The sequence below is a fragment of the Diplotaxodon limnothrissa genome, linkage group LG22 (genome assembly GCF_057381915.1).
Source record: "Diplotaxodon limnothrissa isolate DT_005_m linkage group LG22, D_limnothrissa_male_GT1.1, whole genome shotgun sequence".
In the NCBI taxonomy this organism is placed as follows: domain Eukaryota; kingdom Metazoa; phylum Chordata; class Actinopteri; order Cichliformes; family Cichlidae; genus Diplotaxodon; species Diplotaxodon limnothrissa.
The window spans coordinates 28,011,660-28,028,437 of NC_140616.1; the positions used below are offsets into that span (position 1 = coordinate 28,011,660).

The 16,778-nt window shown below is 37.5% G+C and overlaps 1 protein-coding gene across 1 annotated transcript in view; it reads left to right on the plus strand.

The window, feature by feature from the left end:
* Positions 1-16,778, plus strand: part of LOC146610091 (uncharacterized) — a 42,892-nt gene that overhangs the window by 1,787 nt on the left and 24,327 nt on the right. The window contains exons 3-19 of the mRNA XM_085346238.1: positions 100-264; positions 1,884-2,021; positions 3,542-3,690; positions 6,076-6,179; positions 6,606-6,795; positions 8,005-8,136; positions 8,249-8,392; positions 8,846-8,981; positions 9,246-9,396; positions 9,683-9,819; positions 10,033-10,144; positions 10,756-10,819; positions 11,826-12,029; positions 12,155-12,300; positions 15,148-15,266; positions 15,612-15,733; positions 15,838-15,935. Of these exons, the coding sequence (XP_085202364.1) occupies positions 100-264; positions 1,884-2,021; positions 3,542-3,690; positions 6,076-6,179; positions 6,606-6,795; positions 8,005-8,136; positions 8,249-8,392; positions 8,846-8,981; positions 9,246-9,396; positions 9,683-9,819; positions 10,033-10,144; positions 10,756-10,819; positions 11,826-12,029; positions 12,155-12,300; positions 15,148-15,266; positions 15,612-15,733; positions 15,838-15,935 (2,311 nt within the window). The remainder of the gene's footprint in view (positions 1-99; positions 265-1,883; positions 2,022-3,541; positions 3,691-6,075; positions 6,180-6,605; positions 6,796-8,004; positions 8,137-8,248; positions 8,393-8,845; positions 8,982-9,245; positions 9,397-9,682; positions 9,820-10,032; positions 10,145-10,755; positions 10,820-11,825; positions 12,030-12,154; positions 12,301-15,147; positions 15,267-15,611; positions 15,734-15,837; positions 15,936-16,778) is intronic.

A 16,778-nucleotide genomic window follows, 5' to 3' on the forward strand; every position in this document is an offset into this window, starting at 1 on the left:
TAAATATGCTTGAAACTGTTTCTTCAGTATTTACACATCATTGCTATTTGTTTCCATTTTAAAAATATCTGATTAATATAGATGTATATTTCCAAACAGGATTAAGTCAAGTGGAAAAGAATCGGTTTTTTGAGATGAAAAAAACAATCAGCAGATTTAGAGCTCCAGAAAAATCAGCTGTAAGGTCTGTGCAAAAGTCCATGAAGACCTTGAATCTGCTGTACACATACCCCAAATGTCCAACTGAACCAAAATCCATCAAAGGTAAGATCTACTCCTTTATACATTTAAGGCTATTCATTCTCTCTCCCCACCATACCTCTCTGATTTGGTACGGATCTCCATCCCATCCCAGTGCCTCAGATCCTCCTCTTCTCTTTTTCTTTCTGTTCCTACCCCTCGTCTTATTACTATGGGGGGCAGGGCTTTTAGTCGCTCTGCCCCTCGACTTTGGAATTCTCCCTGACCTCAGAAACATCACTTCACTCCCTCTTTTTAAGTCCACCCTCAAAACCCACCTGTTCAAGATAGCCTACTCTATATAACTTCTCCATGCTCCTAAACTTTATTTTTTTATTGTGTTTATTTCCTGTTTTTATGCCTGTCTTATATGCTCTGTACAGTGTCTTTGGGTGTTTTGAAAGGCGCTTTTAAATCAAATGTATTATTATTATTATTATTATTATTATTATTATTATTATTATTATTATTATTATTATTATTATTACTGTTATTACTATTATATGTATGACACTTTTTGGTCCCAAAAAGTTGATTATGTTCATCGGGATGTAGTGTTTTCAGTAGGAGAAATGTTTCATCACTCATCCAAGTTAATTCTGTAGTCTCTACTAACTGCAGCATTGTTCATTCAGTGGTGCTAGTTTCACTCAATGTGCAAATGTACTGTTTATAAGGTTGGGGAAATCTGCAGTTAGCTAAAACTGAAGAAGTCACTTGGATGAGTGATGAAACATTTCTCCCACTGAAAACATTAGGTCCAGATGAACAGAATCATCTTTTGGGGATTTCCTTGCCTGGATGATTGAGCATGCATTAAGACTAAGGAGCTTAGAAAGAAACGCATCCGGACTTCTTTAAGTTTCCTTGAAGACGTTTCACCTCTCATCCGAGAAGCTTCTTCAGTTCTAACATGAATTGGTGGAGAGTCTCAGATTTTAAGCCCTATGGGAGTGTTCTCAAGAGGGTCATGGGCCCCCTATGGATCCTCTGCCTAATCACATGAGTCAAGGTATGAAAACGGGTGTGGGTCACAATCAGCCAAGGTTTCGGGTGAACCCATTGTAAAACCTAACCCCACCCTATTATGTGATTTACTGAGGTCAGATGGCGCTGGATTATAGATGGCAGACAGTTGGTGTTGTAAGCCACCTCCTCTGTTAAAAGATGGTCGCTCACAGTGACATAAATGGCTTCTTTCACTCCTCTTTCAAACCATCTGTCTTCTCTGTCCAAAATGTGAACATCCTCGAAAGAGTAAACTTTCATCTGCACCTAAAGGATAAAGGTCACTCTTGGGGACACTCCCGTAGGGCTTAAAATCTGGAACTCTCCATTAATTGCACTTAGAACTAAAGACGCTTCTCGGATAAGAGGTAAAACGTCTTCACGAAACTTAAAGAAGTCCAGACACTTTTCTTTTCTTTCCAAGCTCCTTAGACTACAATGACCTGAAGGCTTAGACATGATGCTGATGGCTGATGGTAAGGGAAAAATCTGATCTTTTATCAATAGTCACATTAGTATACTTAATTAGCAAGGCAAAATTAGAGCATACTTTCCATTTAGCAGTCAGTATAAACTTTTTTGACAGACCAATATCAAAATGGTTAACTTATGATGTTGGTATATTAAACTTGCAGATATGGATCCAGCACAAAACACAATTGAAGATCTAATGTTGAGGATTTGTCACCTTGAAAGTGTTGATCTCTCCAGAGGTGTCTGTCTCTACACAGTGGATGGAATGCCTTTGACAGATGATCCTTTCTTTAACACATGTAAGCTCATTTAGAGTTAAGGATTCAAAAAGGTAATGACACGGTATTCTTTCATTTTGCAACGTTGTATAGGACAAGAAAATGTCTATTCAAAATATATAGTAGTATAATATAGCAATACAATAGAAAAAATACAATGGGACAGTTTAGTTAAGAGCACCAAGTGTGAAATCAAAATCTTTATTAAATGCTTAAAATCATACTCAGATGTTCAGTTAGCAGTGCTCACAAATTCAAGAGTGAGCACTACAGGCAAAATTCTAGAAATATGACAAACCTTATCCATAAGAAAACAAACTAGAGGCAGGAACTAAAACAGGAAATGTTTATATGAAGAATTTACCAGAAAAGCTAACTAGATCAAGAATAAAATAAACATAAGGGAAACAAACGTGTAAATGGCTTTTGCATACTCTTTTCTTCGCAGTTAAAACTGAGACTTGACCACTATTAAGCTGTGCTTGAAGCTGTTGTCCTGTGACTGATGCTCACGAGGGTATAGTACCACAGTGTGTTCCAACACTGCTTTTATGCAGAAAGTGGGGGTTTTAAGTAATCCAGAAAAGTTGGAACTCATGTAGGAATTAGTGGCACCAGCTTTCAAGAGTTGATCAACCTCCATTGCTGCAGAACAGCTTTAAATTGTAAACCTATTTTGTGTTTGCTGAAAAAGGCCTTTTTTTAATAAATCTGAGATGTACATTATTTTTCAGTTTTGGGAAACCTTGCCTTTGTTTTTAACTTCTGCCAGTTCACCACAATGTAGTGCATACACCACCTTTAAGCAACTATAAACATTGTATTTTTAAGTTGACTTGTACAGTACATAGATCGAACTACCAGGAAAAATCTCTAATATTAAAACATAACAATGTCATGACTTGAATTTTTGCAGTGTTTCCCAGAGTTTATTATCAATCTATTTTGTGAGTTTACAAGGATGAAAACAACATTAAAGTAAATCCCCTACAACATATAAGTGACTGTTGAGGCAATTTCAGTGTTATGACTTTTAACTAAGGCCTGTATGTGCATTTATCATTTTTAGTTCACACTGACTTCACTTCCTTCCTGTATTTTCCTTCAAGGGAATTCATATTGCCTGTTAATCAAGCAGTCCATGAGACTTAAGTGAGAATGAGAGTCACTTTTTTTCCTAGTACACATTCCTAAGATGATATTAACAAACTCGGGGTTGTTTTAATTATAATTCATTAGGTTTTTAATGTTTTCAGCACTGCAACATCAAAATGAGGTTTGAATAAGAATATAGTGAGTAGTATGGACTTCAACTAATTCATTCATTTTTCTGCATATTGACACATATCTTTGTTAGTGTGATCCCATCAAAAGATGGTTTATGTTGTTACACATATTGTTAAAGCAAGATTTCTTCTTTTAATAGCATACATTATTGTCACATTTAGACAAGAAATGAAACCTCACAGGAGAAGTTGTTGCTTGAAATAAGTAGAAAACTAAATATGTAAAGTGGCTACTTTTTTTAATTTTATCTACAGGGTCTTTACAAGACAGACACATTAAAAGTGGAGATGTAATCTATGCTATTTTTACACCAAATAAGAATTTGGAAACGTCTACAAATTTCATGCAAAGGGTCATTGAAACTCAGGGAACCGATACCGTTCGATGTCATATCATGCTCAAGGTGAGTTTAATTAATACATATTCTCTTTTTTTGCCTAGCTGAGTTAAGTAAAAGGTTTGCATTTTAAATAGTTTAGCAAGATGAGTGATATTGAAAAATAGAGGATAACTCACAATTTTTGCTGCTGGTTTCTGGAAGGTCAACATTTTTACAAATTTAAATTATTATGTCGGTTACATGATATACTGGTCAAAAAGGTAACACTTTTTAAACAGAGGGGGTTGTTATTCAGTTTCAGCAGTTGGTGACGGTAATGCACTATTTTGCTGTTTGCCAACTGCCAATAAATTATAAAAAAGAAGAAGAATCAGTTTTAGCTGCTTTGATATTTATGAAATTAACAACAGGTGTACTAGAGGGACAACAGCGAGACCACACTAAGGTGGAGGCAAGGTGGTTTTACAGGTGGAGGCAACTGGTACTTTTTTCTCCTCTTCATCCTTTCGAACTGTTACTACTGGTAGCATGAGGTGATACCTGGAACCCACAAAGGTTGCACAGGTAGTTGAACTCCTTCAACTGCAATGGTACATCAACATGTGTCATTGCCAGAAGGTTTGCTGTGCCTCATAGCACAGTCTCAAGATCATGGAAGAGATTCCAGGAGACAGACAGTCACTCTAGGAGAGCTGGACAGGGCTGTAGAAGGTCCTTAACCAATATATTAATTTTGCCAATATATAATATTAGCAAAATGGACTAGGCTGCAGTATAATTTTTCACTTATTTTCCGAGGTGTCTTTGAATTCAGTCAGTAGTTTGATAATTATCCATTCATCCATCCATCCATCCATCCATCCATCCATCCATTCTTCCGCTTATCCGGGGCCGGGTCACGGGGGCAGCAGCCCAAGCAGAGAAGCCCAGACCTCCCTCTCCTCAGCCACCACCTCCAGCTTGTCCAGGGGAACACAAAGGCGTTCCCAGTCCAGCCGAGAGATATAATCTCTCCAGCGTGTCCGGGGTCTGCCCCGGGGCCTCCTCCCATGGGACATGCCCAGAACACCTCACCCAGGAGGCATCCTTGTCAAATGCCTGAACCACCTCAACTGGCTCCTTCTGGCAAACTTCTCACCCTATCTCTAAGGGAGAGGCCAGCCACCCTTCGATGGGAACCACCCCTTTCTTAAAGATGGTGATTCCCATCTTTAAGAAAGAGGACCGGAGGGTTTGTTCCAGCTACAGGGGAATCACACTCCTCAGCCTCCCTGGGAAAGTCTATGCCAGGGTGCTGGAGAGGAGAGTCCGTCTATTAGTCGAACCTCAGATACAGGAGGAACAATGCGGTTTTCGTCCTGGTTGTGGAATACTGGATCAGCTCTTTATCCTCTCGAGGATACTTGAGGGTGCATGGGAGTTTGTCCAACCAGTCTACATGTGTTTTGTGGACTTGGAGAAGACATTCGACCGTGCCCCCTGGGGGGTCCTGTGGGGGATGCTCCAGGAATATGGGGTGTCTGGCCCATTGCTACGGGCCATTCAGTCCTTACACAACCGTTGCAAGAGCTTGGTCCACATAGCCGTCAATAAGTCAGACTCGTTCCTGGTGGGTGATTGGCTCTACCAGGGCTGCCCTTTGTCACCAATTCTGTTCATAATTTTTATGGACAGAATTTCTAAGCGTGGTCAAGTGGCGGAAGGCTTGGGTGGTCTCAGGATCTCATCTCTGCTTTTTGCAGATGATGTGGTTCTGTTGGCTTCATCAGGTGATGGCCAAGCTCGCCTTGGAATGGTTCGCAGCCGAGTGTGAAGTGGTGGGAATGAGAATCAGCACCTCCAAATCTGAGGCCATGGTCCTCAGCCGGAAAAGGGTGGAGTGCCCACTCCAGGTCAGGGACGAGACCCTGCCCCAAGTGGAGGAGTTTAAGTATCTCAGGGTCATGTTCACAAGTGACGGGAGAAGGTGGGAGATCGAAAGACAGACAGGTCTGTTGTGGTGAAGAGAGAGCTGAGTGTAAACGCGAAGCTCTCAATTTACCGGTCAGTCTACGTCCCTACCCTCACCTATGGTCACGAGCTGTGGGTAGTGACTGAAAGAACGAGATCGCGGATACAAGCGCCAGAAAGGTTGATAATTAATTTTCTTCAAATGATGTAGCATTCTTTCAATCCTAACACATTACCAAGTCCATTTCAGTATAAATAGCCAGCATGATTTTTTTTCTATGGAGATCTGGTGTGTTTTTTAGTGTGCCTTTATTTTTTAAGTGGTGTATAGTGTATAGCAAAGTGATAGCTGACAAATAAGTGCAGAAAATGGTACAGCCATTGTAGCTGACTGACAAGAAATGAACATGTTTTTCCACTTTATGGTGATTTCTCCCTCAATATATGCAGAGGAGTGGGAGCAGGTCACTGACATTTAACTTTATTTTTCTCATACAGGGAGATTTCGAAGTGAAAGTAAACTTGGCACTTGACACAATAGCTAATCTGAAGATCAGGCTTGCAAATGAAAGTGGAATCCCTGCACATGTCTTGCAATACAAGTAAGAATATATTTTAATTTACTGACAGCAATTCTTTAATCATTATTTACACTACCGTTTAAAAGTTTGGATTCATTTGGAAATGTCCTTGTATTTAAAAAGAAGAGTACAGTTATGGCACAACCGGAATTCCAAAATGTGTCAGATTGTAGAAAAATATTTTCAATTTGATGTCAGCAACACGTAAAGGGGCCATGGTACCACTGTGTAACATCCCTTCTTTTAATAATTCTAATAACCAAACCAAACTACCAAATCGTCCACTTTTATAGAGGTGGTCACACTAATAATGACCAATTAATCTTGTGTATTTGAACATCAATATCCAGGTACCTCTTACCCTTTTAATTTCTATGGAAGCAGTAAGGGTACTCTGCATTTTGGATTCATTTTTGTTAAATAATGATACAATCTTCGTATTTTCAGAGGTGAAATTGGCACTGGCAACACATTGGAAAGTTGTGGGATCACAGAGGAGTCCATAGTGCACTTCTCAATGTCCACATTTTCAGAGGAAGAGTTTGATCCGCATGCATTCTTCATTGATGATGTTGTGCCCTCCATTCAACAAACCCGCAAAGGAATCAGTGTCCTCCTGTCATCTCTCTTTGTCATTGTAAGCATTGTATCATACTGTGACTGTATTTAGTGTTGGTAGAAGTAACTATATATGTTAATTTCCTCTATAATCCCGACACATATGTCAAAAAATACAGAGAAGACCAACACAAAGTGGTGTACACGTGAGAAGTGGAATGAAAATCATACATGATTCCAAACATTTTTTACAAATACATAACTGCAAAGTGGGGTGTGCATAATTATTCAGCCCCCTTTGGTCTGAGTGCAGTCAGTTGGCACTCATCAGGCAATGACTCTATCTAGTCATTGCCTGATGAGTGCCAATGACTAGATAGAGTACACCTGTGTGTAATCTAATGCCAGTGCAAATACAGCTGCTCTGTGACGGCCTCAGAGGTTGTCTAAGAGAATATTGGGAGCAACAACACCATGAAGTCCAAAGAACACAGCAGACAGGTCAGGGATAAAGTTATTGAGAAATTTGAAGCAGGCTTAGGCTACAAAAAGATTTCCCAAGCCTTGAACATCCCACGGAGCACTGTTCAAACGATCATTCAGAAATGGAAGGAGTATGGCACAACTGTAAACCTACCAAGACAAGCCCGTCCACCTAAACTCACAGGCTGAACAAGGAGAGCGCTGATCAGAAATGCAGCCAAGAGGCCCATGGTGACTCTGGACGAGCTGCAGAGATCTACAGCTCAGGTGGGGGAATCTGTCCATAGGACAACTATTAGTCGTGCACTGCACAAAGTTGGCCTTGTGCAGAATGGGCAAGAATTTCAGTCGCTAGATGTGCAAAGCTTGTAGAGACATAACCTAAAAGACTGGCAGCTGTAATTGGAGCAAAAGGTGGTTTTACAAAGTATTGACTCAAGGGGCTGAATAATTACACACACCCCACTTTGCAGTTATTTATTTGTAAAAAATGTTTGGAATCATGTATGATTTTCGTTCCACTTCTCACGTGTGCACCACTTTGTGTTGGTCTTTCATGTGGAATTCCAATAGAATTGATTCATGTTTGTGGCTGTAATGTGACAAAATGTGGAAAAGTTCAAGGGGGCCAAATACTTTTGCAAGCCACTGTATATGATTACTGCTTACATACTTCTGTTTTAATTATCTGCAAAAAAAACCCCAAAAGCTTCCAGGTGTCTTCATTGTTTTAATATTTTAGAAGTATCTCCTTTGTGTAAGAATAACCTGAGATTTTGATTTTTGAATAATATTTTCCTTCCAGCAACGCAGATTTTCAGTTGATTCCCAAAAGAAACTGATTGGGTACATACGAAAACTAACTGGCTGTAACCCACTAGCCCAGAGTTTGTACCAGTTACTTTGTAAAAATGAAGGTATATCCAGCAATCAAAAGGTAAACTATGACAAGAATATAATTGAATTTTTACTACCTCTTGTTTGTTTCACATGTGACCATTACAGAATAAGTTTCTTTCATGTGATGTTTTCTTTTTCTTTTTTGTTAGATCGCGGTAGTTGAAGGCTTGTATTTTCTTTTTAGAGAGCTTTTGCCAGGTCTTGGAACAAAACAAGGGGGAAAAGTCATCGAGGACCAAGATGTCTTTGAGTATTCAACACACTGTTGGGCATATCTCTTGTCAGAAGCAAAGGTAGCCAGCAAGCAAAGATTTCATTTCATCCACACTAAAACATTTACATGTTTACATTTGGGTTTGAGCAAAATATTATTTAAACAGATGCCTGGCATTTTTATTTACAGTATCCTGCTTAAAAGCAACTAGCTGGCTTTACTTGCCAAATAGTAATTTAAATCCTATAAAAGATACCAAAATGAAAACTGAACAAAACTCATGTCACAGTGTTCAGTTTTTTATGGACCCTGTCATGATGTCCTTTGTTATGACCTATATGATCTCTCTTTGCTAGATCCCTTTTTGTCTGTAATAACTTTGTTGCAGAATATGTTGACTTGGTCCTGGATATAATATATAATTTATTATTATTATTATGTATAATAATAATTAAAATATAAACAGAAAGGATAGTGTGATAGTGTTGCTGTCTATGCTTTTGTACATTTTAACTTGGTATCGTTTCAATAGAAAGAAACATCAGAAAATGAAAATTATGCGCCATATTTTCTGAATAATGAAGAAGGCAGACGTTTTTGTGAACCAGTCACTGTACCTGGAATACCAGGTGCCCTTGAAAGAGCTCTTGTGCTGCAAAAAATAAAAGGTAACAAACTGGCATTGTGGATCACTAATACTGGTTAAAATGTTAGTTAGAGCGTGTGTCATCAGCAACGTCTAGTAGGCTATATGACCACATTTTCCTGATTTCCTTTTTTATTTTTATGTTCAGAATATGTGTCAAAGTTGGAGATTTTGCAGATATTTGTGAATCTTAATCAATGTAAAAGTCTTTGGAGAGTTCAGCACATTTTCTTGTGCCAATGTAACTTATCAGAGAATGATTTTACTTTATGGATCTGTTTCCAAGATGGAGAGAAGATACCCAACTGCACTGCAGAAGTTTTACAAGAAACATCACTCAAGAGAGCCACTGACATTGAGAAAATTCTGCTCAGTGTTCATCCTTCACTTACGACCTATCATCTTTGGATTTCTCATGGCAGTGTGACTGGTCAGAAGTATGTATTATTATTATTATTATTTTCATATTTTTAAAATATACCAAAATTAGCCCAAATAAAGACACCTAAAAAAAAAAGCAGTCAAATTTCTACATACTGTATATTCCATGTGGTATTTTGTGGTTACATGAATCAAGAACCATTAAACCCAACCCAACACATTTAACAGTGATTTCTGAATAACAGTTACATTTAAAAAAAAAAAACACCATGGTTGTTTTCCTCTGATTACCCATGTTTGTTACCCAGTAACTGCTGATTAATTTTTGTAATTAAATTCCAGTTTTGAGATAAACACTGGGAAAACCTTTGGAGACATGGTAAAGGAAATGGAAGCATTCCCTCAACTCAAAGTTACTCCACCGCTGCGTTTGAAGGATCTAGGAACTCAAGACCCATGTCTTGTTTTCCTTAGAGAGGGTAAGAAGCCATGGAAGGCAAAAATCCATGAAGAGAAACTTGTGTTTGGGGGTATTTTATTAACAAAACCCTCAACAAACAAAATAAACCTAGAGAATTCAATCACATAAATACAGAAATTGAAAATTGGAATAAAATTACCCAATTGCAGATACATTTCTTTCCTTCTGTATTAAACAACAACTTTTTGTTTTTGTTTTTATCATTTGTCAGACAATCTTGGTGTTTATCTTAATAAAAATAAGTTAACTCCAGAAAAAATTGATGTCTTTGACTGTCTGGATGGCAAAACCCAGCATGTTGATGTGAATGTACTGGCAGCTTCGTGAGTATTGTCATTTATTTTCTTAACATTGTACAAATCTATATAGTTTAATGAAAAATATTATTTTGAGTTACTGTCAGAGCTATTGTAATCTTATTATCTTAAAGCTCTTATTATCCTTAAAGATAAATTTTTTTAATTGGCTCTTTGATAAGTTGTCTGTGATGTGTAGCACTGACAAAAGTTCAGACTTTGTTTACTTCAGTAGAAGTACAGATAGCTATGCTAAAAAATACTCCAGTAAAAGTTGAAGTACTGAACCAACTTCTTTATTCAAGTTAAAGTGAAAAAGTACAGGCTCTGAAATGTACTCAAAGAATGTAAAAAGTATCTCCTTGAAGATTCTCCTACACTGACACTACACAGTTTATAAATGGTCACTGTATGACCTAACATACAAGGACTAGATTAAAAATGAGAGAAAATGCAGCCAGTGCCCAAAGAAAAACTAAAAGACCTTCCAAAGAAAACTAGAAAGCCACTGCTAAAGACTTCTTCTAGAAATTGAAAGAACTTTTTGCTCATTGGTAGCTAAATATGAAGAAATGACAGGTGGCTCAGGACTTTTGCACAGTACTCTAAAAATTTGAAATTTCCTAACATTCCTGTAGAACTGGTGACCATAGGGATGACCTCTCTTTTGACACAACAAGATCCCCAAAGGAAGCTGTACTGGTAACTTCAATTCTTTACTACTTCCTTTATTTGAAAATACAGTCTTAATTAGGTTACTGTTCTCATTTTTTCTTTTCCTACACCTGGCCATTTTGATAAATATTAGTATAGAAGCCTGTAGGCATCAATTGTATAGAAAACTCTGTTAACTGATTCCTGCTTGTTCTTTTATCGTTGGTCAGGATAAGACTTTGTAAATGCTTAAAATAACATTGGGGTTTGCACTAAATAAATAGCTTAATCTATTTTGTTTAAGTATTCTTTGAATATAAAAAAAGCATTTCACTTTGTACTTTCTGTAAATGGCATGATTTAAAAAAAAAAAAACTAAGAGGCTTTTAGGGGTCAGTTTGGAACTAATTTACAGTAAGGGTAGAGGTAATAAATGCAAAAAGGAAATGGTAACGTAAGAAATGGTTTACAGAACGTTTACTGAGACCTAAAATTCTTAAGCTTCTTGTTTTGGAGATTCAAAACATTATCTTCTAAAGCAGACAATACATGTGGGTGCAGTAATGTCACAGACTGGTTGCAAACTGAGTAAAATAGGTAAACAGACAGCGCTAATGCTATAATAATAATAATAATGGATTGCATTTATATAGCGCTTTTCAAGGAACCCAAAGCGCTTTTACAATGTCACTATTCATTCACTCTCACATTCACACACTGGTGGAGGCAAGCTACAGTTGTAGCCACAGCTGCCCTGGGGACAGAACTGCCAGGCTGCCATATCGCGCCATCGGCCCCTCTGGCCAACAGAGCAGTGATCTATTTTACACAAAGAGTCACAAAGACTGCATGTGGCAGGACAGGGTTTAAATAAAAGTCAGAAAAGGAAGGAAAGTCTTAAAATATAAAAGAAAGAAACAAACTGGGAAAAGGAATAAAACTGGAGACAGAACAATTTGTGACACATATTACATATTGCTCGATTTGTATGTCTGTAAAATATGAGTGATTAAATAAGGAAAGACAAATTGTTGCTACACTTTTATTTCATTAGGTACTGATTGATACAAGTTCATCGATGTCCAAGAAATGCTACGGAAGTGTGGAAATAGAAAAAATCCATGCTGTCAAGGAGCTTTTTGATAATTTTGCATCAAGGACTATGGCTTATGATTTTCATCATGTCATTGGCCTCGTTACATTTGACTCTAGAGTGAAAACTGTTCACACATTTACAGAAACACTGGAAAAGTTTAAGGTAAATAAACATTTTGTGTGTTAAATCTGTAATGTTTAGTCCTGTAATGTAAATCTTTAGGTTAATGCATATTCTTAATTTCTACATGATATGAAAAAATGAAATATATCTACACGCTTTTCTAGGAGCGTGTGCGCACTCTTAAGGCATCTGGACGTACATTGCTGTATGATGCGCTGCAACACGGAATGAATGAGCTGAACAAAGTAAAGCTAAAATTCCCAGATTGCAGACTCCGCATTCTATGTCTCACCGATGGAAATGATGTTGGGTAAATTTCCTTTACTATGCAAGTTAACTATAATCTAATAGTTTATTGTTGCTTATTAATTGAAATAATCATTCTGTGATTTTGAGCATTCACTTCATGCTTTTGTCAATAAGCAAAACAACACAACGCCCCTTAAGCTATTTCCCCCCATAAAGGGTTAAAAGTAGGGTTAGGAACATAAAAGTAAATTGGACAATTAATATACTTAATGTTATATCATCTCTTTTGAGGATAGCTATATTTGGTCATAATGTTACTTGTGCATGTGCATAGCCTAGGTATTACTCAAAGTAAAATCTGTTAAGTCACATCTGTGGATTCAATCATTTAACATTAAAAAGTACAACAAAACTTCACATAAAATATAACTTCACATTATATATAGATAAAATATCTGATTTTAAAAAATGAAGACATGTAAGATTTAGATTTCTGGTTTGTCAGACACCACTGTGAAGAGTCCTTATCTTTAAGTCTAACCTCGCTTCTTCCTCTCCATCTCCATCTCGCAATGAGTATCTCGCACACATTTCTGTTTTCAAATCATGTCTCGAAACCCATCTGTTCAGAACTGCATAGCCTTCATTATAACTGGGTTTTAATCTGTTGTTACCTTGACTAGTTTTATAGTTGTTATTTTGTGTTTACTTTATGTTTTTATTTTGCTGTACAAACTGGATACAAAGAGTTTGCGTGTTTGCTGATGTTTGTTAAGCTGACAGTAATGTTGCCACTTTAAAACCATTACTCCCTCCATACTCACTCCTTTTTTTATAGGACAAGCTAGGTTCTGGAATACTATGACCACAATTTATGGACACACCAACCAAAAATGTTGTTCTGAATGGTTAAAGCCCAATTGTACCACTGAGTATAGTGGTATAGATGCATAAATTGCATATTTTGTCTCGTTTTATCTCTTTGTATGCATCATGCCTTGTGATAGATGCATCAGTAGGATTGTCTTTTATGTGTTATTGTTCCTGCATTTAAGGTCAAATGGGTTTAATGTTTGAAATGTTTGGACACACCTACTCATTTAGTGTATTTTCTTTACTTTCGTGACTATATACATTGTAGATTCTCACTGAAGGCATCAAAACTATGAATAAACACACGTGGAATTATGTAGTAAACAGAAAAGTGTGAAATAACTCAAAACATGTTTTATATTTTAGATTATTCAAAATAGCCACTCTTTGCTTTGGTTACGGCTTTGCACACTTTTGGGATTCTCTCTTGACGGAGTTCCCAGAGATGCTGAGCAGTTTTTGGCCCTTTGCCTTCACTCTGCGGTCCATCTTATCCCAAACCATCTCGATTGGGTTTAGGTCAGGTGACTGTGATTGCCAAGCCATCTGGCACAGCACTCCATTACTCTCCCTCTTGCTCCAAATAGCCCTTACACAGCCCCGAGTGTGTGTCATTGTCCTGTTGAAAAATAAATGATGGTCCAACTAAACACAAACCTGATGCGATGGCATGTCGCTGTAGGATGCTGTGGTAGCCATGCTGGTTCAGTGTGCCTTCAATTTTGATTAAATCCCCAAAAGTGTCACCAGCAAAGCATCCCCACACCATCACACCTCCTCCTCCATGCTTCACAGTGGGAATCATGCATGTAGAGATCATCATTCACCTTATCTGCTTCACACAAAGACACAGCGTGTGGAACCAAAGCTTTCAAATTTGCACTGATCAGACCAAAGCACAGATTTTCACTTGTCTGATGTCCATTTCTTGTGCTTCTTGGCCCAAATAAATTTCTTCTGCTTGTCATTTTTCCTTAGTGGTGGTTTTTTAGCAGCAATTTGACCATAAAGGCCTGATTCGTGCAGTGTCCTCTGAACAGTTGCTATAGAGAACTGTGTGGCATTTATCTTAATCAGGTGAATTTATCCTCAGCAGCAGAGGTGACTCTTTGTCTTCTTTTCCTGGGGTGGTCCTCATGTGAGCCAGTTATGTCGTAGCACATGGTTTTTGCGACTCCACTTAGGGACACCTTCAAAGTTTTATCAATTTTCCTGACTGACTGACCTTCAGTTCTTAACCTCCTAAGACCCGAACTCTTCCACAGCATGCATTTTTAATTTCTCTTTGATATTTGGGCTGAGTGGGACCTGATGAATGTAAAAACAAAGAATTACCAGATTTCTGTTTGTTTTTGTTTCTAAGAAAAATGAGAGCCACATATGAGGATATTTGTTTAAAATTTCAATAGAACAGTAGCAGTATAATGTCCTCGTAAGTGGATATCAGGCCCTTGTGGAGCAAAATTGAGTATTTTGGTCTAAATAACCCAAAATGTGATGTTCACATATGTGGACGCCAGGTCCTAGGAAGTTAAAGTAATGATGGACTGTCATTTCTCTTTACTTAGAATTCATATTAGGCAAGAACCAATAAGCTAACAGTTGTCAAATAGGGCTGTCAGCTGTGTACCAACCTGATTTGTGCACAACAAAACTGATGGTCTCAACGCCATTTAGAAGGCAAGAAATTCCACAAATGAACCCTGACAAGATACACCTGTGAAGTGAAAACCATTTCAGGTGACTGCATCATGAAGCTCACTGAGAGAAGGCCGAGGGTTTGCAGCGCTATCAACAAAGCAAAGGGTGGCTACTTTGAGGAATCTAAAATGCAAGACATATTTAGAGTTATTCGTCAATTTTTTCTTTGCTACATAATTCCATATATGTTGCTTTATATAATGTATTTGATGTCTTCAGTATCTAGCTACGATGTAGAAAGTAATAAAAATAAAGAAAAACCTAGAAGGTGTGTCCAAACGTTTGACTGGTAGTGTATATTTATATTTGTCTACATGTCTGTATATTTATCCAGGTCTTTAAACAAGCCAGATGAAGCTGCCATCAACCTAATAAAATCTAACGTCGTTGTGGATTCGATTCTTCTTGGAAAAGTAGAAAATAATATTCTACATGGAATCAGCATTGCAACAGGTATATATTTTTCTTGAAATATCATATTTAGTTTATCTCAAAACTTCTCAATTAAACATTGTGAGGAGTGATAGAAATGCTGAGGATATTTGCACTGGAGCCATTTTGTTGTATTTAATTTGTGAAAATTACTAAAAAACAAAATCTAAAATGTCCATTCTGTGTCTTTGAATATATCACCTTTTATTAATAAGCACTGTTTTATAGATGGTCTTTTTTTTTTTTAACTTCATCACATTTATCAAAAGGTTTATTTCATTAGAATGTTCCTTTTTCACTATGTTTAATAATGCATGGGCAGCTTGCAGTTAAGCTACTGACAATCTTATATTTCTTTTTTTTCAGGTGGCTGCTGCTTCAACCCAGAGACAAGCAAGGATGGTTTACAACTTTTTGAAACTGAGACCGTTCTTTCTTTGGAGATGAGAAAATGTAAAACCAAAGCTGACCCAGCCTCCATCACTAAAGTTTGTCCATTGATTATTCCCTGATGAGATCTGCATTAACCCCTTTAAAACACAGGCCTCTAAAGATGCAACAATTTGTTGCTGTATATTTATTTATTTTTCAGAGTTTTCTGAGTAGTTACTTTGCTACTCATGGGTACGATACACTTCCAGAGGCTGTCTTACCAAGCCAGATAAGCAGTAAAGTGACAGTTACACAGAAGTAAGTGACAGAATACAGTTTTGCATGGATAGTTTTTAAAATACTTGTCAAGCACAAATGTTTTGAGTATTAAGTAAGTACATCTTTTAACATACATTACTGTGCAAAAGTATTGAGTCATTTATAGTCTAGCACTGTGAAAGATGCAGAAATTGTGCGTAATTTATTTTTTTAAAAAGGGAAATAGGTACAGCGATCAGTGTTGGGGAGTAACGGAATACATGTACCGGCATTACATATTTAAAATACAATGTTAGGCTATCCCTCTCTATCCCTTCTCCAACTTTGGTGCTTAAATGCAGGCGAGCAGCCCTTTTTCAAAAAAAAATTTTAATCTCAATTTCCATCTGGGATTAATACAGTTTCTCTGATTCTGATTGCTGGAAACCCAAACAAAACATGCAATAAGAGGCTTTAATGTAAGCGCCCTGTTAATGCTGGTGGTGTCAGTTACACAATGGACCCAGAGCCAGCAGTCCACAGGCAGGAATGCATTTCTTAGTTGGAAATTCCGACACCAATTCATAAGAAGAATGGGATGGGTGAAACTTCATTATCTTTGATGTACTATTGCTGTATGATTTTTATTACTATTAATGAAGGCTACCAGCAACTTAACATTGTTAGACGGCGTTAGCTGAGGTTAGTTCATAGGCTGCAGACTGTTAGGCCGTTTCTCAATACTCAAGTACGAAGTCCAGACTAGCGAAAATGCGAGTTCACATGGGAGTCTGGACTTCCCAGGAACGCAGTGCGATCGTTCTTCAATTGGAACGGCAGTGTACTTGATGACATCACAGGTCTGTAGTTTTTACTGTCATCCCCTCCTGATTTAAGTGAGAT